General features: G+C 40.1%; 1 protein-coding gene and 1 long non-coding RNA gene across 4 annotated transcripts in view; both read right to left on the reverse strand.

Annotated features, from left to right (window-relative positions):
- Positions 1-10767, reverse strand: part of FAM81B (family with sequence similarity 81 member B) — a 55180-nt gene extending 44413 nt beyond the window's left edge. The window contains exons 1-3 of one of the 3 annotated variants that reach the window (XM_058726955.1): positions 10638-10767; positions 9869-9966; positions 6212-6276 (exon numbers count right to left, since the gene is read on the reverse strand). In XM_058726955.1, the coding sequence (XP_058582938.1) occupies positions 6212-6276; positions 9869-9966; positions 10638-10647 (173 nt within the window). In that variant the 5' untranslated portion in view covers positions 10648-10767. The remainder of the gene's footprint in view (positions 1-6211; positions 6277-9868; positions 9967-10637) is intronic. The other 2 variants (XM_058726966.1, XM_058726976.1) reach the window with 2 other exon arrangements.
- Positions 10768-19582: 8815 nt separating this feature from the next.
- LOC131510184 (uncharacterized) overlaps positions 19583-25839 on the reverse strand; it is a 30276-nt gene continuing 24019 nt past the window's right edge. The window contains exon 3 of the long non-coding RNA XR_009260929.1: positions 19583-21343. This is a non-coding gene — a long non-coding RNA (uncharacterized LOC131510184). The remainder of the gene's footprint in view (positions 21344-25839) is intronic.

The raw sequence follows: 25839 nt of genomic DNA on the forward strand, positions 1-25839 counted from the left end.
AAACTGCTCTAGCAAGTAGTTTTGATGATATTTGGAGTTCTTACAGCATTTTGTAGTTATTTTGTGACACTTTTCCATATTGCCTTGCTATTTTGGGGATGTACGTGTTATTTATGTCAGTCTCCCGGGTAAAGAATACTGTATTTGGAGTCAGAAGACCAGGGTTCAAGGGCTGTCTCTGCCACCTATTATCTTTAACCTTTCTTAGGTTATCCAGAGGAGAGATCTTTGTGTCCTGTGGAGATCATGACTCCTGCCCTACCAATTGACTGAAGGATATCAATTTACTTAATGTACTTGAAGTGCTTTGCAACGTCTATAAGTGTCATATACAAATGTTCTTACTATAATTATTAGTAATTATTAGATGGAATTATGGGCTGAATTGTATCCCCACAAGGAGATATGTTGAAGACCTAATTCTTAGTACCTCAAAATGTGATCTTATTTGGAAGTAAGGTCATTGCAGATGTAATTAGTTAAGATGAGGTCATAGAGGGGAGGGTGGGGGATAATCCAATATGACTGATGCCCTTATAAGAAAATGGCTATGTAAAAATGGAGACATATGGAGAATACCATGTGAAATGGTGGTAGAAATTGAAGTGATGTATCTAGAAGTCAAGGAACACCAGCAATCACCAGCTGTCACCAGAAGCTAAGAGAGAGGAATGAAAAAGATTCTTCCTCAGAGTCCTCAGAAAAAAACCAACCCTGATGACACCTTGGTTTTAGACTTCTAACCTCTAGAAATGTGAGGCAATAAATATCTGTTGTTTTAACCTTCCCAGTTTATGATACTGTGTTATGGAAGCCCTAGGAAACTAATACAGATGGTAAGTTATTTAAGGGGAGTTCCTAGCCATGGAGAAATGTAAGGAATTTATTATTACACAGTCTTATTTTTATATAATGCTCATAGTGTACATGTCATTTAAACAATTTTTTTAAGTTTATTTATTTATTTTTGAGAGAGAGATAGGACAAGTTGGGGAGGGGCAGAGAGAAGGAGAGACACAATCCCAAGCAGTTTCCGCACCATCAGCACAGAGCCCGATGGGGGGCTTGCTCTCACGAACTGTGAGATCATGACCTGAGCTGAGATCAAGAGTTGGATGCTTAACAGACTGTGCCACTCAGGTGCCCCTGACATGTCATTTTTATATACATCATTTCATTTCATCCCCATAACTACCCCCATGGCATAGGTAAAATTTTTCTCAATTCAGATGGAAACGGAGACTTGAAGATTGTCAGCCACTCAGCTGGGAAATATTTTAATTTGCTTCTTTGACTCTTTGCTACATCACAGCAGCTTTGCTTAGACTACTTAGTAGCTCTTCCTGTTATATTGCGTTACCTCAGAATACATTATGTAATTACCAGTTACCTTTCCTCTGCTTGGCTCACATCTCACTGTGGAATCCTAAGGATCCTCACTGAAGCCCAGAGGCTGGAGGGGCTCCCTCTCTGCTCTAGAGAACTGAGTCTGGCTCAACCTGACCTCATTGCATTTCTCAGACTTGAGCAGAAGCTCATAGGTGTGGCGGGAATCCAGGGGGCCTCCTGGGGTGGGAGGGACTGAACTTCATCTGGGCAGGCCCTGCCTTGAGCAATATGTAGGTGTTGTGGGTTGTGCCCAATTCCTGTAGCTGTGTCCACCCACAGCCAGAGTCTTGCCCATCACAGGTTGTGGGGCAGGCAGTGAGAAGATGCTAGAGAGGAATAAGAGACTGCACTGTGGCTGATGGCAGCACCTCCCAGGCACAGCTAGGATGCTGTGAGTCCAGGTTGGCCACTCCTCCCAGAGGGGCCCTAGTGGAGGAAGATCAGAAATCTATGGTTGAATCACGTCTTCTATGGTCCAGGGATGGGCTGGAGGTGAAACGTCTGTGTGTGTGTGTGTGTGTGTGTGTGTGTGTCTTGAGAGGATAGCTGGCAGGGAATGTGGATAGAGGGGTGGTTAAGAAAACAGGCTTTGGAATAACTTAGACATAGATTTCTGGATTAGAATCTTGGTTCTGTCATAGTATTATGTGCACTTGGACAAATATTTGACTCCTTTGAACCCCAGGGTCTTCATATTTAAAATAGTGACACTATGCTGCTGTTAGGGTTATTGAGAGGATTAAATGAGAAGATTAACATGGACTAAGAACTGGACTCTTTAACAACAAATATGGTCAGTGAGACCAGGGAGTTGTGCAGGGTGAAGAGGGTTTGCCAGATCATAAAAAACCTTGCTAATGAACCCAGAGTGCCCCATGTATCCCTTCCTTCCCAAGCTGCCCAGACTGTTTTGAGCTTTCTCACCTGGGAGCTGGTTGCCCTCCATGATGGATATGATGTTGCAAAACAAAACCAGAAAGTCCTCAAACCTAACATGACCTATCCCATAGAAAGCTCAACCAACAGTGTTTTGTCTTCCTTTCTCGTGTACTGTAATGTGAAAAATCTATCATCATCTTGTACCAAGAAAAGCAATGCATCACAATACAATAAAATGGTAGTAAGAGAAAACCTTGAAATAAATACTTGAATAAACCTTGAAAATAAATACTTCACAGTCCCTGAATGCCATATCCTACTCACAAGGAGAAATCATCAATCATGTATGCTTTTGCCTATTTCACTTAGAGTTTTATGTATCCCAATTTTAAATACCATTCTTTGGTTGTCAGCCAGACCCCTCATCTTCCCAAACTGTACTCCTGAGAGAATTTCTGAGATATGTACTGGACAACTCCTCCATAACAAACAACTTCATTTCCCTGGCCCAGGGGGCATGGTGGTTCAAGTCTATACTTCCCTCTTTTTTTTATTCCAGCCATCTTTGCCCCCTTGCCTTTTCAGCCACACCTCGGGAAGATTCCTGCCTTGGAAACGTTACTTTTCCCACACATGTCCACATGGCCAACTCCCTCATCTCCTAGTTTTTGCTCACATCTGATGTCTCAGTGAGGCCTGCCCTGACAGGCTATCTAACAATGTGTGTCCCTTCCTCCTGCTAGAATGGAATCCCCGTGAGGGCAGGGATCTTTGTCTGTTTTGTTTGCTAATGACTAAGTGCCTAACATAATGCCCAGCACATAATAAATGCTCAGTAAGTATTTGTTAAGTGAATAAAAGGTAATAACCAGTTTTAGAAGACCAAAGAATTTGAGGGATGGAAGAGACCTTAGAAATTATTGATTCAGTGTTAAGAATTTTTTTCCAGCAGTCAGTTGAAGAAAAATAAAAAGAGATTTATAGGCAGAATTTGTTTTTTATTCAAAATTAAATCCCAAGGGGTAATAATCCATGTTCTTAAATCTTAGCCATTTGCCTTATTACATAAAAGAATGCTTATGAGAAATTATGGCCAGAGTTGAGAAAGTAGCACATAGAGGCAGCTTTCTGAGCTGCATCCTGGCAGTGAAATCTGGATTTGATTTTGAACACAGACAGCCCTTGGGACTCAGGCTGCTCATCATCACTTAAAACTCCATCCCATTTTAGAGAAGAGGCAGAGATTGCCCACAAAGAAAAGGCATTTCCTTTTTCTCAAGGTCCCATAGCTAATTAATGAGAGGCAGATCCAAGAGCGGACCTGAGGCGCCTGGCCTCAATGCGGTGATCCTTCCACCAGCAGGGACAAAAAGAAGAAAAAGAAAAAAAAGGCTTTGGTGCTTTCCTGTTCAATGAAGCTTAAATGAGCATTGGCCACACTGCCACTGTGAATCCACGAACACATTGTGGAAATCAGAATTATTTACTGCCTTTAATATAATGTCACCGTACTTGTCCTATAAATGATTGCAAGCATTCCGCCTCCCCCTGTTCCATGGATTATTAATATGACCTAATATTTAACAAGTACTATAATGTGTGGGTGTTGTTCCAACTGCTTGAGGCTGGGAAGAGCCTTGTCAGTGCTTGGTCTGCCAGGTCTTTTAATGTGCATGTCTCTAGACAAACCTTTTTCTTAGGGTATGTATTACCCATTTTATTGCTCATTCTCACTTTTTTGGGGCTGTTATTATTGGTTTTGTTGGTTTTTTTTGTCAGTATTTCCTATAAATATTCCCATATAGATTCGTAAGGCAGAACCTCTGAGAATATGTAATATAGATTCTGGTAGCTTAAGTTCATAATGACTTTTGCTTCTGTTATTACCCTCTCTGCGTATCAATAAATCTGTTGTCACTCAATGAATACTATGACTTGAAGGATGAAGCTATTTTTTAAATTGTTTTTTATGTTTATGTTTTTGGAGTCAGCATGTCAGTTCGAAGTACCTTCACTGATTATTGACATGCCTGTGTGCCACCTTGCTTTTCCAGTTAATCAGCTACCCAGGAGTCTACTGCATGAAGCAGAGTCTTAAAGATTCAGCTGTTCCACTAGACTCTCCATTCAGTCTGTCCACTATGGTTCTGCAGGAATCAATATTCAATACTCTGTGATAGGCTACTACTGTAGGGGGGGAGATCAGAAAGCATAATATCCTATAGTCCCTGCGTTTCGGGAGCTTGCAGCCTGCTCTGGGAGATTAGAGGGGAAAGATCAAAACAAAACAAAACAAAACAAAAAAAACCCAACCATCTTAGGTGGTACCTAGGAGTTATAGATATATGGCTTAGACTGCAAGAGAGGGGTTTTGGAGGAGATCAAGGGAGAAATGAATGTTGGCACCAGATACTCTTCATTATACTCTTGCTTTGAATTACATAATATTTCTCCCCTTTTGTCTTAATTTTAGTTTCTCTGGAATCCAAGAAAAGGCAAAAATTTCCTTGAATTTCTTTGTAGGTTTGTCATTGTCTTCCAGGAATTTGTTCTGTCATCTCCTGGTATGTAGGTCACCAGCCTGGGCTAAAGAAATCCACGTGGGTTCATACTGGAATTTGACAGATCAGAAGAATGATTTCTATTTTCTATTTGTCATGTGTAGATTCAAGTAAGAATAAGTCTCCCATTCCTCCTTGGATGGCAAGTGTAGCTAATATGTCCCTGTAAAATAATTATTTTTATGCACACCACAATCATTGTCCTTAGCTCAGAAAAAATGTCACCTGTCCAAATACTGTATTTTTAAACATTAAAAAATCCTTTTCCCTTGTTTGGTTTCATTTTCCCTTGATTATGACCTTATTGTCACATAAACAAGTACAAGTTATGGGCAGCATGAAAAGAGGGGCTGAAATATTGTGGTTGAACTCTGTGTGGTGTGTTCATTCGATTGGCAAAGGATCAGGGAAATCCTTCATGTGAACAGACTGTGATAAAAAATCAGTGAATTTAAAATGTTTGTCATCTTCAAAAATTGTTTATCATCTTCATTGTTAAAGGTAATTTTAAAAAATGAAAATTCAGTATTTAGATTTTTCTCATGTTGTTTGATCATTTCTTTTGTTTGATAATTTTTATTGTTTGTCATAATGTATATTTTATGACCAGAATTTTTAAAAAACTATAGTGGGTCCTAAGAGCTTCTAATCAAACCTCTTCATTTGGCAAATGAAAGAACTAAAGTCAAGACACATGATGGGCCTGACTGAGGTCATACAGACAATTAGTGCAAGTCCCGAGACTAAATCCCAAGTGTCCTAAAAGCATTAATTGCATCAGATCAAATCTCCTGACATACAAAATAGAAAACAATTCAAACACATATGCGTTGCCTCTGTGATCCCACCTTTACAAACTAGAGTTCTAGGATCTTTTGGACATTGCACTTTCACTAATAATATGTCCTATTTCCAAGTCCCCAGAGTAGACCCTCTTCTGCAGTCCTTCCCTGGATGAGCTCCAGGTGTGGCACTGGACAGCAGAAACAAAATTTTCTGATGATTAATTTAACATACTTACAAATTCTCTGAGTTTTAATCATGAAATTGTTAATAGATTTATTGGTTTACTTTGAAAGTCATAGGTACCTGTATCAATCTTTTCATGTCACTCGTGTGGCATTATTCATAATCTATAGGAACCTATGGAAGTTATTTAAAGAGGAGGCTTTAAATAAATTAATAAAATAAAACTGGCTTGTTTTCTGAATCAGAAAGGAATAGCATAGAGAGTTTCATCTTCTGACATGATTTAATGCGTCTCTTCTGAAAGCAGAGAACTAGTTTAGATGAACTCAAACATCTCATTCAGGCACTTGAATCTCTAGCTGAATCACTAAATATAGTAAGTAGTTAAAACACGTTGTAATTTACCAACTTACCTGTCAACATATTCAACTAGATCCGTAGAATTCTTAGCTGACATTGTGGCTGGAGATAATCTTACCTAAAATAAAGGTCACGGGTTTAAAATGTGTCATCATCTACTTTATACGGAAGTCTTATCCATATTATTTTTATATAAATATTTTAGTTTTAAACAAAACATATACCATAGACTATCAGCCCAGTTAAACTTGCACATGTCCCATCTGTGTTTCTGGAGACTAAAACCAAAGTCAAGTTCTGGAAAGATACTAGAGAGCTGCATTTCATAGATTGGTATCACAGTCAAAAAAAAACTTTTTAGACAAGTCAAACCATGGATTATTCTTAGAAAATTTTTAAAGTGAAATATCCAGTGATTATTGGCTGAGTTACTAAAGAAGTTCTCACGGAGTAAATTATTCCATCATACCAATTTCTGCGGGGAATCAGCTAATTTTCAAAAACAAACTCCAAAACTAGAAATCTGGTCTATCCAGATAACTTTGTTTTCTAGGAAACCTGGATGTCAGATTATTATAGTCAACGAGAAATAAAAGTAGAGCACAGTTATGTACATTACTTACTAGTATTAAATAGAGCTGACTGTATGAACACTTAACTAATTCAATAACATGGTGCTAGTAGAAAGAAAGTTCCACTGCATCAAAGTTCATAATATTGCAGCATTTCTGGGAAGAGAGAGTTCACCAAATGCACTCATTGTTTGGCATATGCTAAAACTGTTTTAAACTCTAATGTTCTTTATTTTTAAGATTAAAAACAGGACACAGATTTATGTTCATTTTAATAGCCCGTCACTGAACTGGATTCAATAGGGAGAGTATGAGTAGTATTCCACCTCTGCTTAAAACTTAAACAAAATATTTTCCTGGGATATTTTGTCTTGGTTTATATTATTGTATACTGTAATGGTGAGCAGAGTAAAATTTAAGACCTACATACAGGAATCATTCGTTTTGCAAATGCCTAAGGAATTACCACGTCTTACTTCTTGATGTAGGGCCTAAGAGATTTAATTGGAAAGCTCTCCCCTCCAATAAAACTTAAAAAAAAAAGAAAAAAGAAAAAAGAAAAAGAAAGAAATGTATTATCAAGGAAGCTAATAAAGAATCCTGACGATAGGCTCTCCTGACCCTGCTGACTTGATATTGGTCAACCAGCACAGGCTCGAGGATGCTCAGAATGGAGCCAGTGATCGCCATGATAGTGCTGTAGGCCCTGCCTCCCCTTTGCTGAATGGAGTCTGCAATGGGTCTGATGGCCTGAAGCTGAGTCTTCCCCTAGAGGATGTATATACACTGATCCACAGGGCACTCAGGTATCCATGTTATGGAAACCATCCTAACTCCCTAGAGAACATGACTGGCCTTCTGCCCTGGTGTTTTGACTCCAGTTTTGAGCTGGAACAGCGCTGGGTCCTGGGCTCCGGACCTGTGCCAGCTCTTCCTTTCTCACCTTGCCATGGCTGTCCTGGCCTGTGTGAGGGAGTCTGTGGTATTTCCTCAGCAACTGGCTGGTCCTGGGCCTTACATGTTTGGCACCTGGTAGTTCTTTCATTCCCTTTTGTGGGATGAAAGAGTCTGTGACTATTGTGTCCAAGGACACTAAATTACTGGTCTATTGTTTCCTTCCCCCTTCTCAAGTGAAACAATTGGATATATATCTTTTACTTTTATATTATTAATTTTTAAGTCTTATTTTGAAAACTGTAAATAGCATCCTCTTAAAAACACAACTCACATACTTTTATTTATTTTTTTTTAATTTTTTTTAACGTTTATTTATTTTTGAGACAGACAAAGACAGAGCATGAACGGGGGAGGGGCAGAGAGAGAGGGAGACACAGAATCGGAAGCAGGCTCCAGGTTCTGGGCCATCAGCCCAGAGCCCGACACGGGGCTCGAACTCACGGACTGTGAGATCGTGACCTGAGCCGAAGTCGGACGCTTAACCGACTGAGCCACTCAGGCGCCCCTCAACTCACATACTTTTAAAGTAATAAATGTTAAACCTGATAATGGAGAAGAATTTGGGAAAATATAGAAAAGTAAAAGTTACAGAAAAAAGAAATCTTATTGTAATTGTACTACTTACATAGAGCAAAAGTCATTAACATTGTGACATATCTGTTTCCTCTTTCTTCTCTGCAATTTTTGATGTATCTAAGGTAATATGTAAATTTATATATCTTTGGTAATTGAATATAAGAGTCAGCTCTGTTTCATCCCTATTTCTACAAGCAAGAATGTAATTATATTAACAATTCTCAGGAACAACATGGGATTTTTTATGTGTGTCAGTTTTCATCGGCTTTATAAGAATACCTTAAAATGCTATGATCCTTTATGGCTTAATGGCCTATAAAATACTTTCACATAGGGGTGCCTGGGTGGTTCAGTGGGTTGAGCATCCAACTTCGGCTCAGGTCATGATCTCACGGTTCGTGGGTTCAGGCCCCACGTCAGGCTCTGTGCCGACAGCTCAGGGCCTGGAGCCTGCTTCGGATTCTGTGTCTCCCTCTCTCTCTGCTACTCCCCTGCTCACACTCTGTCTCTCTCTCAAAAATAAATAAAGATTAAAAAATTAAAAAAAAAACCTTTCACATATATGATGTCCTATAAGGTGGGAATCGTAGTTACTGAGATCCTACTTCATCACAGAAAAATTTACAATGATTATTGTTTTTTTAAGTTTATTTATTTTGAGAGAGAGAGAGAGAGAGACAGTGTGAGAGAGTGTGAGTGGGGGAGGGGCAGGGAGAGAAGGAAGGAGAGACTGATAATCTCAAGCAGGCTCCACAAGGAGCCCCACATAGGTCTCAAACTCACGAACCCATGAGATCATGACCTGAGCCCAAACCAAGAGTCGGACCCTTGAACAACTGAACTACCCAGGCACCCCTAAGATGATTATTTTTATAGGTGAGGAATCTGAGGATTAGAGAAGTAGTGGACTTGCTCAGGATCCTATAGATGATGATAATAATTATATATAGCTATTGATGGAGTCCCTTTTACTTGCTAAGCCCTTTTTCTTAGGGCTCATTCAAATCTCACATCTTTGTATGTTAGGCCTAATTAGCCCATTTTGTAGAAGAGGAAACAGAGAAGTTAAGTAACTGCTAAAAGTCACACAGCCTGGGTATGGTACAGACATCAGATACCAAAGATCAATGTTTGATATTGATATTGTGCTAGCTTTCCAGTGCTCTTTCTATCACAAGAGGCTTCATCCACTGATGAGGGCTAAAACTACTGCTTCTTTGAATGTTCTTTTTCATTAATGACAAGTACCAATAAAAGAAACCTATTTAGCTCTTCTCTTTTTCATGTTAGAGATAAAGTCTGTATCTCAAATTTATCATAGTTTCTTTTGAATCTTTATAAAAAATAATTGTCAAATTTTGTTAATACCTAGCCCTGCCTATTAAAAGTCAGTCCAATGAATGTATCCACAAATTGAGGCCCCTTTTCTTTTCAGCTTGTGCTGTCATCAGTCACTTTGTAAAAGCAGAACAAATAAGAAATGTAGGTAGAGTGAAAAGAAAAACAACACTTCTAGGACCCCTTAGAACTCTCTGAATAACGCTAAGCTTTAAAGAAGCTGAACAAAATATTCTATTTTTACTATGAATGTCTAAAAGTACTTGCTTTCTTTTCTTGGTCACTGACTGAGCCAGGAAGGTGGCCATCAGGTTCATTCCGCTGTTCCTCTGCAGTCGGAGAGGCATTTATGTTTACATCTGTATCTAGGCAACCAGAATGCTGCATTAGATCAGGAACGAAGGCAAGTGAATTTTTGCAGTGGTAGTTAATCTTCTCTTTAAAATTAAGGGCAGTTTCTGTACCTATGGCAAAAGTTCAGGGAGGCTTCTTCTTTTTTTTTTTTAATGTTTATTTATTTTTGAGACACAAAGAGACAGAGCTCTAGGCAGGGAGGGGCAGAGAGAGAGGGGGAGACACAGAATTTGAAATAGGCTTAGGCTCTGAGCTGTCAGCACACAGCCTGACACAGGGCTCAAACCCACTAACGGTGAGATCATGACCTGAACTGAAGTCGGCAGCTTAACCAACTGAGCCACCCAGGTGCCCCAAGGGACGCTTCTAATTGGTTTTACACCCTCCTCTTCTGTCCTCCCCTACATCATTTCTTCACCAGGCCCCCATTACACCCATAGTCAGCTACAAAAATTTATCATCCCAGGGACTTCCATTAGACATTTAGGAAATTTTGTTGAGACACACTCATTTAGATCAAACTGTTATGAAATAATGGGAAAAGATTTCTCACACTATTGTGCCCAAGCCACCCAAGGATCTTCTTTGGGATTTATTACCTTGCTTATATGTAATAAGAAATATAAGTAAGGTAGTAAAGAATGAGAATTTAGAGACCTTGGGTAATCCGTGGGTTAAATACCTGCACTCATGATGCTTGATTTCCTGGCTTTATTTTTTGCTGATTTGATTTTTTTTTTAAAGGGAGCAGAACTTTTTGTTTTGTCTTTCAGAAAGCCAGAGCACTAAGGAAACTGGATTACAATCTGACTAATGTCTTTATGTTTCCAGGGCATCTTCCCGGTGTGGCTCAGTAGCATTGTGACTGCAGGAAGGATCTGTGATGTCAATGGGGTTGACCCCCACACTTTAAGTCAAGCCCCCAGGGATTCAGAGCTTCAAGGGTTTTCATTGTCATAAAGTGCTCATTGTCATAAAATCACTAGGTCCTTCACCTCTTGGTCTCATTGGATGGAAAGTGGTTATTTTTAGGCTGACATTCACACCTTCCCCTGTTTCACCTTCCCATTTGATGGAAGACCAGTTTCCATCAAATTAGATAGACAAAGAGAATGAACTGCTGACATACTCCCCAGTCTTCCTCCAAGTGTGCTCATTCAGGAAGCTAACTCTTGTAGGTCACTAGGGGGAGTCTCACAAAAAAATGCAGCAATAATGACGGGAGTGGTAGGTCCTGGCTTTAAACAAATTAAAATCTTGAGTTTTTTTGTTTTTTGCTTTTTGTTTTTTTGTTTTTGTTTTTTTAATAAATAAAATCTTGAACTTTGGCTCTGTAGAGAAAGTCTTGCTTGGTTACTTGGTCAACAAGATGTTGATTGTTTCAGCTCTGAAATATTCTCCTGAGTTCTAAAATTGGAATTTGTACATTTTGGTAATACTACTTGGCCCTCATATACAGAAATTATATTATTGGTTGAGTTACTTTTCAAATTATGGTGCCAGATTTGCCTTGCTCTGAGGACACATAATGTTCAGGATGCCAAATGACAAACTTAGATCCCACAGATAAATACTGCCTATGATTTTTTGCTTCGGGGGTATGTCTTCTAGTGCTTAGCCCTTAACACTTAGAAATACAGTATTTCATGGTTTGTAAGCTGTCCAAACAGCTCATTACACCATCCTAATCATCATTTTATCAAGCACCAAGGGAAATGGCACACCATGAGTGAGAGTCAATGGCTATGGATACCAAGAGAGTGGGTTAGAACCCTGACTCCTCAACCAACTGGCTACTTGGGCAAAATGACTTCACTTTTTCAAGACTCAGTTTTCTCATCTGTGAAGTGAGCTAATAATATTGATCTCATAAGGTGGTTGAGGATTAAACGCAATGATACACTTAAAGTACTCAGCTGAGTGCCAGACTGGGAATTCACTAAAAGGTAGCTATTATTAGTGATTATCTCTCAAGGTGGCAATTATCCAAGAAATAGATATAGGCTCTGTGTGAGAAAGGAAAACTGGATTTGACCTTGCTAAGAAACTTTTTGTGGTTCTCTCCCTCCTTAAATTCAGCTTTTAGTCGATAGCACTTGACTAGGAACATGGACTCCAATGAAATAAGAATCTAATTTGTTTGTTCTCTAAATGATTGCTTGGTTATTAACATAGCAGTGCAATAGGATATTTGTACCACTGGATTCCCACCTGACCAATGTGTATGTAAAATCCTTCCTAGAAGGCAGTAATCTTCTAAGATCTATTCTAATCCAGGCCTACCGAGAGTAGAGCCCAAAAGCACAAAAACCAATAACATTCAGTTTAGATCTTAAAACTTAAAAATGACATTATATTCTGATATAACTCTAAATATAGGCATAAAGAAATAATTGTGATGTGGTGGGCAGTTAAAGGGGTTGGTGAGTGTTGAGGGTCAGTGGAGACAACCACTGTGTGCTATGCACGACGCAACCCTAGGGGCATCTTTCACGCGATAAAACTAGATTTCCTATTTTTTACAAGTTTTCACACATATGTAAAGAAAATGTCTTCTTGTCAGGGCACCTGGGTGGCTCAGTCAGTTAAGTGTCCGATTTTGGCTGAGGTCATGGTCTCGCGGTTTGTGAGTTCAAGGCCCGCGTTCGGTTCTGTGCTGACAGCTCAGAGCCTGGAGCCTGCTTCAGAGTCTATGTCTCCCTCTCTCTCTGCCCCTCCCCCACTCACGCTTTGTCTCCTTCTCAAAAAATAAACATTAAAAAAATTTAAGGAAAATATCTTATTCTAACAAGCTCAGTATATCAGGACAATTTTCTAGTAATCTCTGTTGTGTTGAACATTTCACAGTTTAGACGATGTTCCTCAGGTGCCATCTCTTGAATCCTCTGAGGAAGGCAGTGCAGACACGAATATCCCAGTTTTACAGATTAAAATGCAAGGAGGTTCAGAGAGATTGACTCACATACGCGGATGGTGAAACCCTGACTGACCAGACCCCAGGGCGGCTAACCCTTAGCCTTGTGTACAGCCCTCCTGCGATGATCACACTGGATTCTGCTAAGCTGTAAGTGTTGGACTTCCATTGTAAAGGATGCTCAATGCAAAGGGAGTCCTTAATGCTCCCTCACAATTATATTGGATTTCCTCTCCACAGGACTCTCCTCTTCTAGATGACTCTCTTACCTTCCCTCTGCACTCAAACTGCCATCGGCTGCTGCCATCCTCACTCTCAGCTCATGACCTTTCCTTTATATGTAATCAAGAAAACAGAAGTTATCGGAACAGAATTTTGATGAGCCCACATGCTACATCTACAGACCCACGTGCATCTCTGTCCAAAAATTTTGCCCTCACTCCTCTTCCAGGGAATGAGCCATCTGTGTTCCTTGTTCAGGCCTATCCCCCAGTTGTCCTTAGGTCCTACTCCCTCTCAACTATTCAAGGACCGGCTTCCCATTTTGCTAGATCATTTCCATCAGGATACAAACACATTTTCCCCCCTTCTATCCACCTTAAAACAAACAAACAACCTTCTTTCAATCCTATATATCAACTACCACTCCCCCTAACTTTTGTGGACAGGAAAACTCCCTGAAAGTGTTTTTATTTTTCTCATTCTAATTTCTCTCTTTGATGTGGTCTAAACTGTGTGTCCCCTACTTCTTCCATCCCCTTCATATGTTGATGCCCTAACCTCAAATGTGACCCTATGTGGAGATAAGGACTTTAAGGTTAAATGAAGTCATAAGGGTGAGGTCCTAACCTAATAGGATTGATGGCCTTATAGGAATAGAAAGGAATCTCAACCTCTCTGTCTCTGTCTTTGCGGGCATGCACACACACACACACACACACACACACACACAGGAAGGTGAGAACCCAGTGAGAAGGTAGCTGTCTGCAAGCTAGGTAGAGAGGGTCCTCACCGGGAACTGAATCTGTTAACACCTTGATCTCAGACTTCCCAGCTTCCAGAACTATGAGAAATTAATTTCTGTCATTTATGCCACACAGATTATGATATTTTTCTATAGCAGCCTAAGCAGATTAAGACCCTCTCGTATCACCAGAATCAGGCTTTCTGTCCCAGGTGACTTCCACTAAAACTGCCCTTGTCAGGGTCCCCTGTGACTTCTCTGTTGTCTGTCCAGTGGTCAGCTGTCAGTCTTCCTGTCATTTGCCCCATCAGCAGCATTTAACAGAGTTGAGGGCTGTGTGTTCCTTACTTGGCTCCCCGGGCAACGTGTCTCTCATCGCCCTGCTATTCCTTCCCATGGGTTTCTCATTCATCTCCCTGACCTCTGAACAGGTGATCAATGATTTCAGTTTTCTCAGAGGCTTCCTGAAGGTCCCATGTTCTGGGAATCCTCAGCCTTGGGAAAACCAGAATAGCTGGTCACCCTTCCTGTGAGTGTTGTGCCCCAGAGTTCAGTCCTTGCACTCCCACACTCACCACCTTAATGTGTTCAGCCAGTCTCATGGCTGTAAGCTGGTGATCCCTCAAATCTCTTCCCTCTCCCAAAGTTGCTCCCCGTACAGCCGTCCCTATTGCAGTAAAATGGCACCAGGTTTTTTCTAGTTGCTCAGGCCTCAAACCTTGGAATTCTCCTTTGCTTCTCTTTTTCTTTCATCCCCTATGTTTGTTGCACCTTAAAAATATATGCCTCCTCTGCTGCCACACTGGTCCAAGTTATCATTGTTTCTCCTTAAAAATGTATGCCTCCTCTGCTGCCACACTGGTCCAAGTTATCGTTGTTTCTCCTTTGGACTATGCCGATGGCTTTCTAAAACGAATCTCCCTTCTGTCAATCAAACTTGCCACCCGTTAATTATTCTCAACGAAGTAGCCAGTGATGTTTTCAAAGTTAAGACCAATCATGGAATTCATCTGCTCAGAGTCCTTCAATAGTTTTCCCATCTCATAACGGATGAAACCTGTGTTTAGGTCTTGTGTCTACGTGAATTTTCCTGCACTGTAGCAGTGCTAGGGGAGCTTTCTCCTCTGGAGACAATTGCCTCAGCTCCTAATTACCATCGGCACCTCCCCCAAGGCCACACCACATCCTACTAGGAAGTCTCTCCTCAGGTGCCACCTATGAATGTGCTATCATTTCATTCCTAGCTTGCCGGTTTTTTTTTTTTTTTTAACGTTTTATTTATTTTTGAGACAGAGAGAGAGACAGAGCATGAACGGGGGAGGGGCAGAGAGAGAGGGAGACACAGAATCGGAAGCAGGCTCCAGGCTCTGAGCCATCAGCCCAGAGCCCGACGCGGGGCTCGAACTCACGGACCGCAAGATCGTGACCTGAGCCGAAGTCAGACGTTTAACCGACTGAGCCACCCAGGCGCCCCTCCTACCTTGCCGTTTATATCCGTCTGCTCCTCCTCCTTCCACTTGCCGGCAAGGCGCCATTCTTCCTTCTTCGGTTTCTCCTTACCCCTTCTGTCTCCCCCACCTCTGAACAAACAGCTTCTCCCCAGACACCTAATTGTAGCCAAGCTCTGTGGTGAATTCCCACCTTGCTTAACTATGTTTCCTGCCTACAGTTCCCTCTGCCCTTTGTCTGACTTTGGCTGATATCAGCCAAATGAGTTGACTAGTCAAATTAAGAAGTGCTCAACATTCAAATGTAGGAAGTTTGAGGATTACAATGACATAAAATGGCAAGGGAAAATATATACTCAGGAGAAGGGGACTCATCTTTGTATGTCTAGCACACATATTCATACGTATAAATAGAGTTTCAAACTAACAAAGAAGCAAAACACAACACCTAAGAATACTGACAAAATCCCACGTGGCTCATAATGCAGAACCAAGGTAGGTAAACTAATACTTCAAAGGCAATGACAAGTGAGGGCACCTGGGCGGCTCAGTTGGTTAAGATTCTGACTTTTGATTTCGGCTCACATCATGATCTCACAGTTTGTGGGATCAAGCCCTATGCTGGGCTCTGTGCTGAGCATGGAGCCTGCTTAAGATTCTCTCTCTCTCCCTCTGCTCCACCCCTGTTCTCTCTCTTGCACTCTCTCCCTGTAAACTAAAACAATAAAATAAAAGCATGAAAAGTTCTAAATAAAAAAGGCTATGACAATGTGAGTGAAGATTTATCGTGTTGCTGCCAGATATGGGAGCCATAAATTTTGGTGGAAGCAATAAAGGCTTGTGCTCATTGTTAAATTAAAGAATCTTTATGATACTGGCAGCAGGAATGTTTATTCTTGCTGCTCTAATCCCATGGCTTATTTTCCCTTTTTCTCAGCAAAAAACTCTTTTGCTGTGGCAAATTTTCTTGCTCTGCCAGGGAGGCCCCAAGTGAGGCTTGTGGATGCAGCATTCTGCTCTAGAAAACTCACCTTGACGTCCCTGATGGTGCCAGCTCACCAGGAACAGGCTGTGGTGGGCCGCCCTCCCATGTGTGGCTCTAATGATCTCAAAGAGCTGATTTTTGTTGTCTAGTAAGACCAGTGTTCCCAACCATCCAGCCTCACATGAGCACCAGTGCTTCAAGGTGAACAGAAATATCTGTTTGAAAAGCATATTAATAGAGTCAAATCCCAAAATCGATGAATGTATTTTTGGTTCTAGACATCCACACATTTAGCCAAATGGCTCTAGGACAGAATTTAATATTGCATGTGTTTGTCTCATCAACAGAAAGGGTAACGAAACCCATAAGAGAGTAGTTTTCCTGTGTTCTGGGAATACTTCTTTGCTCTGTCATTAAAGTATATAAGGTGAGTTCTGTACAAAACTCACCCCTGAGCGACCTCTGGGGCCCCTTCCTTCAGTACGGGTCACATTAAAAGCATCTCCTTGTGGTTGTGATGCCTAACCTTGTAAGAGTTTGGGCATCTTCCCTTTACTGTTAGAATGACTTATCTTGAAAAAATTATAGTAAACATAATTTTATCCAGTGCATTTTTTCTTATGAATTTGTGACCAGTTTTTCATAGGTATCTAAACAACTAGATCAAACTGGAAGGGGATAGGGAAAAGGTCAAACATTCACTGAATGCTGGGGCGTCTGGGTGGCTCAGTAGGTTAAACTTCCCAGTTTAGCTCAGGTCATGATCTCATGGTTCATGAGTTTGAGTGCTGCTGTGGGCTCTGTGCTGACACCCACAGCCTGGAACTTGCTTCATGGATTTGGTATCTCCCTTTCTCTCTGCCTCTCCCCTGCTCATACTTTTTCTCTCTCAAAAATAAATGAAACATTAAGAAAATTTTTAAAAAATTCACTGAATGCTTACTACATGCAAGGCACTGTGTGTACATTTATAAATATAGTTCAGTTAATTCTCAACCAAATGAGTATTATATCCCATTTTACAAGTGCAAATTGAGGAACTTTCTCAAAGTCATATAGCAGTTTCTGGTGAGAGTCCATGCTTTTTCCACATTGCCAATCTACTTATCTTTGAAGTCTCTCTATATCTTCTTCCTTTTCTGCCTCCTTTTTGGCATTACTTCTGCCCCTTGCTGGATACCTTGTATTTTAGACACTGAAGTTTTCTGCTGAATCCATTCAATCATTCATTGACTCGTTGATTCTGTAAGTCAGTCATAGAAACATTCAAACATTGATTGGGTACCTCTAAGTACTTTTCTGGACACTGGGCATGCAGCAGTGAGCAAAACAAGAAAAAAAATCTGCCCTTGCTGACTTTTTAAAAGGGAGGGTATAGTAAGTACACAAGCATTCAAGATGAAGTGTGATGAGTACAATTATCAAGAATTGCAAAAGTGAAGGCATGCTGACAGTTCAAAGGAAGGACACGCAGCAGCCTGCGGGGAAGGAGGGAACAGAAGACTTCTCAGAAGTGACATCTCAGGAGAGTCTTGTGGCCCTGTAGGAGTTGCCTCTATTGAATGGATGAAGTATGTTTCTGCTTGGCGAATGCCCATTCCCATGGCCAGGAAGGCAGAGTGTTGTGAACTGGGAGGGTTGGTAATCAGAGAGGAGGCTGTGTAGGTGAGTAGAAGCCAGATTCTGAGGGATCTTGGATCTGTGTGGGCATTTGAGGAGTTTGGAATGTACCCTGTAGACGGAGAGCTGAGTGGTCACATAGTATTTACTTGAGGATTTTGGATGTGTTTAAATATAAGAACTCAGCCTGAAAAATTAATCATTTTTTCTATTCATACAAAATAGACCAAAAATAAACCTTAAAAATTTATTTTGTAAGAATTGGAGTGTCTCTAATTATTTTTTTTGTTTTAAACAGTCTATTCAATCTATTCTTTAATATACACATATATACTTTTACATAAATGTGATAGAACATGGAAATGCAATGTCTAATAGTCTGAATATGTAAAAATATACATTAAGGTATACAACAAGGAACACTTATAATCATCCCTTATGAAATAATCATTGAAAACAATCTTGTATACATTTTGATGTGTTTCTTTCTGGACATTTTTCTGTGAACACATACATATAATTATATGTGTATATGTATATAATTAGGTATGTAATTGGCATATATGTATAATTTTATATTCTAGTTTTTTTCATTGTCTTAATTATATGTATATTTTGACATGTTGCATGTTTTTACATTTTTTTTGAAAAAAGGATTTTAAGGGTGTATAAGTATATTCTATGGCTACCATAATTTTCTTCTAACTGCTTTTTTAGTTTTGACATTTAGATTGTGGCCAACTTTTTTTAATGGAAGTAGTACTGCAATAGTACTGTAAACAAAACCATTTTATGCATCTCTGATTGTTCCCTAGGAAAATAATGGAATATTTGTGAGGATCTTGATACACACTGCCAAATTGCCCTAAAAAGAGACTATATTATGCTTTGTAAAGCAAACTGGAAATATGTCACAAGAGATGTAAAGTTTTTACACCCAAATGCAGAGACTGCCCATCTTAAAATATATTCTAGGGAAATATTCCAAAATACAGAAGAAGACTCACATATAAATACATTAGCCATAGTGATAACAAAATATTGGAACCAGCTGAATTGTCCAGCTCTGGGGATGCAAGAGTATTACTTTTGTCGGATTTAATTATGACAACCACAAAAAAGTTTATTAACAATTATTTATGATCTGTAAAACATATACATTACAATAGTTAAGTGGAAAACTGAGATGCAAAATGTTATATATGGTTGATTTCCACGATGTTAAGAAATATTCGAGACTAAATTTTATCAAAGCTTTTTGGGAGGAAGAATTATGGATAATTTTTTTCTAGTTTACCATATTTTTATTTTGTTTTTAAATTTATTTATTTAAACTTTTTTTTTTTTTTTTTTAGTTTATTTATTTATTTTGAGAGAGTGAGAATCCCAAGCAGGTTCTGCACTGTCAGTGTGGAGCCCAATGCGGGGCTTGAACTCACAGTGAGATTATGACCTGAGCTGAAATCAGAGGAGTCGGATGTTCAACTGACTGAGTCACCCAGGCATAGCTTTAAACTTATTTATTTAAATTCAAGTTACTTAACAGAGAGTGTACAGTATTGGTTTCAGGAGTAGAACTTAGTAATTCATCACTTGTGTATAACACCCAGGGCTCATCCCAAGTGTCCTCCTTAATACCAATCACCCATTAGGCCATTCCCCCCACCGCCCCACCTCCCCTCCAGCAACCCTCAGCTTATTCTCTGTATTTAAGAGTCCCTTATGCATTGCCTCCCTCTCTGTTTTTATCTTATGTTTCCTTCCCTTCCCCCCAACATTCATCTGTTTTGTTTCCTTACCATATTTTTATTAGTGAATTGTTTTTATATTTTAAAAAGTAAGGTAAATCTTTTGTTGTGCAATTGTGGGTTTTTTTCCTCCTAGATTTCCTTACCAATGTCAGTTTTTGGATAAAATTTCAGCTATAATTTCATTTTCTAATGGCATGAACCAATTTTAAGGTTTGCTTAAGAAGTCACACTAGAAATCACTGGAGCTTCCTAGCTGCAGACTGCTTTGAAGAGAGCAGGCTGAAAGTGGCTCTCCTTCCGAAATGCTTCCACAGACTGCACTTGACAGAGATGGATATGGGGTTTACAGTCAAGAATTCTCGTTGGGCTCCCGACTTGCCCAGTTTTCTGCATCTCTTAGAAAGTAGCAACAACAAAAGTTCTTGTCTGATCTATTATTGATTTGTGGAGAAGCAGGCAGGGAAGCACTTTCGGAGCAGAATGTTCAGCTGCAGGCTGAGAAAGCACTTTTCACTCCAAATCTCAGACTCTATTTCCATCAGTCAATAATCTCTTCTAGATTGTAGTTTGTTTTTATTTTTTAAGATGGACGAGAAAGTTATTTGATGTGACATAAAACTGGACATGTTTTGAAGGGAGTTCACTAGGAGACTTTTAAAATTTTGCAAGAATTGAGGTCTCTGTAATTTTTTTTTTGTATTTTAAATTCAACTTCCACATATGTACATACATATGTATAATTTTACATAAGTACATGAATGATATGTATTTTACGTGGTCTTTTTTCTTTCCATTTTTGCTTCCTCCCTCTTCCAGTCTTCTCGCCAATGTGAGCTACCTACCACGTAGACTTAGTACTACCTTTATAACTTCAGGATGTATCAAGTAAGCTAAAGCATTCCTTTCCCACTCAGATTTTTGGGTGAATGTTACACTTCAAATGTTAGCCATGTTTGAAAGTACTATGGCAATGTCTTCTCATTAGTAGTTAGTTCATGCTAAAACTATGCTGAGGGAAGTGTTATCTGATTTTATGTTAAGGATTTAAGATCTAAATGTTTTTTTCTGGCAAGTGAACGGATTCTTCTTTATGCTACTCCAATTTTAAAAATGTTCAAATAAATGTTCTATGGCTTATAAAATAAAAAATATTTCCTGTGGCCATTTCTGGGGAAGGGCACAAGGGAACTTTCTGGAGTGATAGAAATGTTCTATAATCTTGACTGTGGTGGTGATTACAGAGGCGTGTAGCATTTGTCAAACTCTATTGAACTATATGTTTAAAATGTCCATTATGGGTAAACTCCACATAAATAAAGTTTATTAGACAAAAGCATTTCATTCACTGAAACTGTGGTTTTAGAACTTGCTTTGAAGACATTGTCATTTATCACTACAGGCCTCCTCCCTCCCCCATCTGTGCTGACATGTGGGTTTCAGATGATTAATTCTCTGTGACCATTTTAGGACTGGGGCGTGATCGAGAAGCAGAAGTGGCTTTTCAGGTGACAGGGCACCACTCAAGGAAATGTCATCAGAGCTGTTTGCATCACAACCTCAGTCTGCCACAGAAACCGTTCTGCTCTGTCTTCTGCCAACAGAGTCTCCCAGGTGGTGGCGAAAGACGGAGAAGGAGGCAGTTCTTGATTTGGTGTCATGGAGACAGAGTCCAACTCTCTGTGTCAGTACTTCTTTCTCTTTCATTACTGCATCAAACACAGTTCAGGAAGAGTGATGGGTACAAGTTAATAAGACAAACAGTATTATTTCTGAGCAAAGTATCTCTCCAACTGCTTGTTGGAGCATCTCTTAAGGCAGTTTTGGGCTGAACTTAATTATGTTTTTTATCCTATTGTTTACTTTAATCATGGTGATGACTAAACTCGACTATAAGAAATGGCTAAAATACCCTTGGTTAGAAAGAGTAAAATTTAGATTATGAAATGGGCAAAGCAGATTATTTCCTTACCACCACCACCCCCCCAGCAACATTTGGCCTTATAATGGACACTGTTCTTGAAGTTGTCTGTTGTTGGGGAGACCCAGCCTTCCATCTGCATCTTGCTTCGTATTATACGCTACAGAGCTGGTGTTCATGTGCACTCTTCATTTGTATTACTAAATCCCACAGAGGGTCTATTCATTCTGGCTTCACCCACAGCTGAGGCGGGCGCAGAGTAGTGTTCACCGCGGAGATCATATGGGGCTGGAAAAGGCAGAAGGTAGTGGAAGTGTGGCAGTGAGAGGGTCTGATGGGGAGCCAGCTGGGTAAGTCAGTGGGACGGAAGTGTCTGGGTGAACCTGTGACCTGTATGCGAAAGCACGCTATCTACCAAAATGTCTCCAGTCACCTCCGTCTCTACCTTTAAACCATGTTTCGTACTTACTTTTTGTATTTGCAAATTCAGTTTAAAAATGCAACTTTTAAGAAACAATGCAAATGTAATCTAATATTAGGTTTCTGACATTGAATAAGTGAACTTATGCAAATAACACTGAGTATAACTGGACTAATTCAAATTTATTGTATAGAATCTGGGATATCTTATGAGGGTTGAAGTTTTTGATAACTTTTTTTAGTAAACTCTTTTTAAAAAGCTCAAGAGTCTAAATGCTAATGGTATAAATAAAGTTGAAGAGGGAAATTGAAGATACTTATGAGGGAAAACCTCACTACTTTGAAGAAAGTCAGAAGAATGGATTTACGTAAGTATGTCTGGTATATATGTATGTATGTATGTACATGTATGTATTTGCTTATTTATTTTAAAATCTCTTCAAAAAGTCCTTGGGAATTCTACTGAATAATTCTTTGTTAGTCTAGTTTGTTTAAGTAATAAATAAATAATACATAGATACAAGTGTATTGAATTATGAATAAACCTACATATTCAATGAGGTAGTTTGAATGTATTCGAATTGAAAGAAGGAGAACAAAAGATGTTCACATTATAACATTAACACGTGTAATAATGGAGTGCCTGGGTGGCTTGGGTGGTTAAGCATCCAACTCTTGGTTTTGGCTCTGGTCAGGATCTCATGGTTGATGAGTTAGAGCTCTGTGTCAGGCTCTGTGCTGACAGCATGAAGCCCCCTTGGGATTCAATCTCTCTCTTTCTCTCTCTCTCTCTGCCACTCCCCCACTTGTGTGCGCACGCGCGCTCTTTCAAAATAAAAGTAAATAAATAAATAAATGTGTAATAATGGAACTGAATAAATGATGAAAACTGCAGAAAGTCATCCAAATACCCAATAGGAGTTTGTCCTTAACAGCTCTCGAGGTGGCACACGCAAGTGGAAGGACCTGGAGCCTGCTCCCACACTTGGTGGGAGGAATAGGGGACAATATGGCCCCAGACTATGTTTCAGTCCCTGCACGGGGGCCCTTCCCCTATTAGCTGAGTGTGGTGAGTATGCCTCTAGGTGGAGCAAACCAGTTTTTAAAGGGAAATGCCTCCATCATCTCCTGGGGAGCATGCCTACCAGTGCCCTGGCTTTGGACAGGAGAGGAAAAGCCAGTGAGGGCTGGTTTGCTCCTGAGGGAGGAGAATGGCTGGGACGTGTGGGAGATTGAGAGAGTATCCAGGTGTGGACCATTTTGGGCTTGAGGTGACCTCTCCTTTGTCTGCAAATCTTCAGCCCTTTCTGATTCTTTAAATGCTGGGTGAGAATGGTGTTTTTGGTTGTTTGTTTTTGGAAACCAGTGATCAGTCAGGGATTTGTGACTGGTTTACACTAGTGTAACAGAAATCCAAGCACTAACACTGGAGCTGGAAGTGAGAAATAAGGCCTGCAGATTTCACTTGATCTAATTTGTGACAAGAAACAAACCTTTGTTGGGGGTAATGAATCCAGTCTTACAATGAAGCAAAACCATGAAAAGTAGGGCAGACAATGAAAACATTAGATCCTGGATGACTTCACAGAGTGCTGTCAAGCCTCTTTTGAAACTTCCCTATTTTAAACTTTCAAGTTTTTTGAAACAATACAATCCCTTTATTTTATAAATCAGCTGGAATAGGTTTTTCTGTTACTTAAAGTAGATACATCCTAACTAAAATAAGTGATAAAAAGAGTATTACTACCTTATGGGTAGATCATACTCTTTAGGTCTTAGGTCAGGAAGCTGTGACTCAGCCATATAGTTCTAGAAGGAACCCTATCAGACCAGAAGAGTTTATCAACCCCACTGGTCACAAATAACAACTAGGTAGAAAGAACATAAGTATTCCTTTAATGAACTTGCCATCCATCCCAGGGGCCATTTGATTGTGCTGACTTTATGCCCAGACTCAAGGGAGATAAAGTCTCCAGGTGATTCCCCTTATTAGAATGACTTACTAAAAGGCATATTATTAGTAAGGAAATAATAAAGTAGGACATTCTGTGACCAAGACTTGAAGGACAAAAGGATAGAAAGAGGAGGCTCTGGGAACTGCTGGGAGGTGCTAAAAGGGAGGAGGGGGAGAGGAGAGGAGCCAGACTCCTCACTGTGTCTTATCCTGGCTTCAGCTGCTTACTAGCTTCCTAGAGACAAGAGTGGGAATCACTAGAGAGAAGGTTCTGCTACCCTGACTCTGTGCTCCTATCAGGAAGGACTGCTGTCAAAGGTGCTTTAAGAACAGAGTGAACAGGGGCGCCTGGGTGGCGCAGTCGGTTGAGCGTCCGACTTCAGCCAGGTCACGATCTCACTGTCCATGAGTTCGAGCCCCGCGTCAGGCTCTGGGCTGACGGCTCGGAGCCTGGAGCCTGTTTCCGAGTCTGTGTCTCCCTCTCTCTCTGCCCCTCCCCTGTTCATGCTCTGTCTCTCTCTGTCCCAAAAATAAATAAATAAATTAAAAAAAAAAAAAAAAAGAACAGAGTGAACAATCCCAATTTGTCCAGGACTTTCCCAGCTTTTATCCTGAAAGTCCCGAATTTTGGAAAACCCCTCAGTGGTTGGTCATCCTAGAATCCTGTGGAATTTGAGGTGGGGCTACAGGTTAGGGACCTTGCAGGAAGTCGTGCTCTCTTGGACTCAATATTAGTACCAGGGCAGGACAAAGTCAGAGCAGTGGAAGCCAGTTTGGAAAGCATGTTTCATATAAGAGATTTACTTTTTTCTCATTTCAATTTGGATTCCAGGATTCCTTGATCCAGAGAAAGGACAGAACTGTTACTACTAAGGTTCCCAATCACACTTAGATATCAGGAGGCCAACAGACCTGAATTCTTGTTCAAGGGACAAGGATAAAGGGATTAGAAATATGAGGTGCAGGGGGTTGGCAATAGAGGCCTGGCTATGGAGTAGGTTTCTTCTACCCCCCACCTCTGCCACAGTAGGAAGCTGGCTGTTTACTTTCTTCTAACAGGAAGCAAAGCACATTCCTTATTTCCTGATGGAAGAAGCCATCACTTTTTGAAAACAAATATGGGAGAGGCAATTGAATTATGTTTAAAAAAATTCCACTGATTTCAATTCAAAATATGTGTACACGAGGGAAAGACACCAGGGGAAAAGTCTAAAGAGATAAAGTAGTGCCATGGCACACGTTAGGAACAGCTACCTGTCCCTTTGCAGGAATTAGAAAATAAGGCAATTACACGCTTTCATGACAGAAAAGCCTTTCCAACACATGGGGTAAATATAGGCTGATGCAAATTCATAAAGAACAGAGCTGAAAGGGTAGAAGTATCTACAGAATTGTCAGTAAAACTGTGGAGGTGATGTTAGGGCAGGACATAAAAGAAGAGACAATTGACCTTTGATGCTGCCTTGGTGGCTTCAAATTCTTCACTGGGACATTTAATAGTTTGGTTTTTTTTGTTTTTGTTTTTGTTTGTTTGTTTGTTTGTTTGTTTGTTTTAGGAAGAGTTCATGGTCAGATAAGCTTTGGGAACCACCATTTGCCTCTCTACCCCTTCCCTTCTTCAGCAGGTACTTTAGCATGTTGAACGGCTCACCTTTGCTTAACCATCTCCAAAAGCTGTATAATTAGGTAATCTTGTTTTATTTTAAACTGAGAAACAGTTGTTATCATCCTAGGGTAATTGTGAACCACAGAACACACTTTCAGAAATACTGCCTCAGAAAGTTTGTTTTTGGGAATAGTCCCCATAAAAAGCTCAGGAAGGAATTTCCTTGAAATTCTTTTAGAGGTGAATGATATCTTCCTTGGTGGACTTCCATAGTGGAGTCCCCTCCCCCAACAATGGTACAGAG

This window comes from Neofelis nebulosa, chromosome 1 (assembly GCF_028018385.1).
Source record: "Neofelis nebulosa isolate mNeoNeb1 chromosome 1, mNeoNeb1.pri, whole genome shotgun sequence".
NCBI classification, from domain to species: Eukaryota; Metazoa; Chordata; class Mammalia; order Carnivora; family Felidae; genus Neofelis; species Neofelis nebulosa.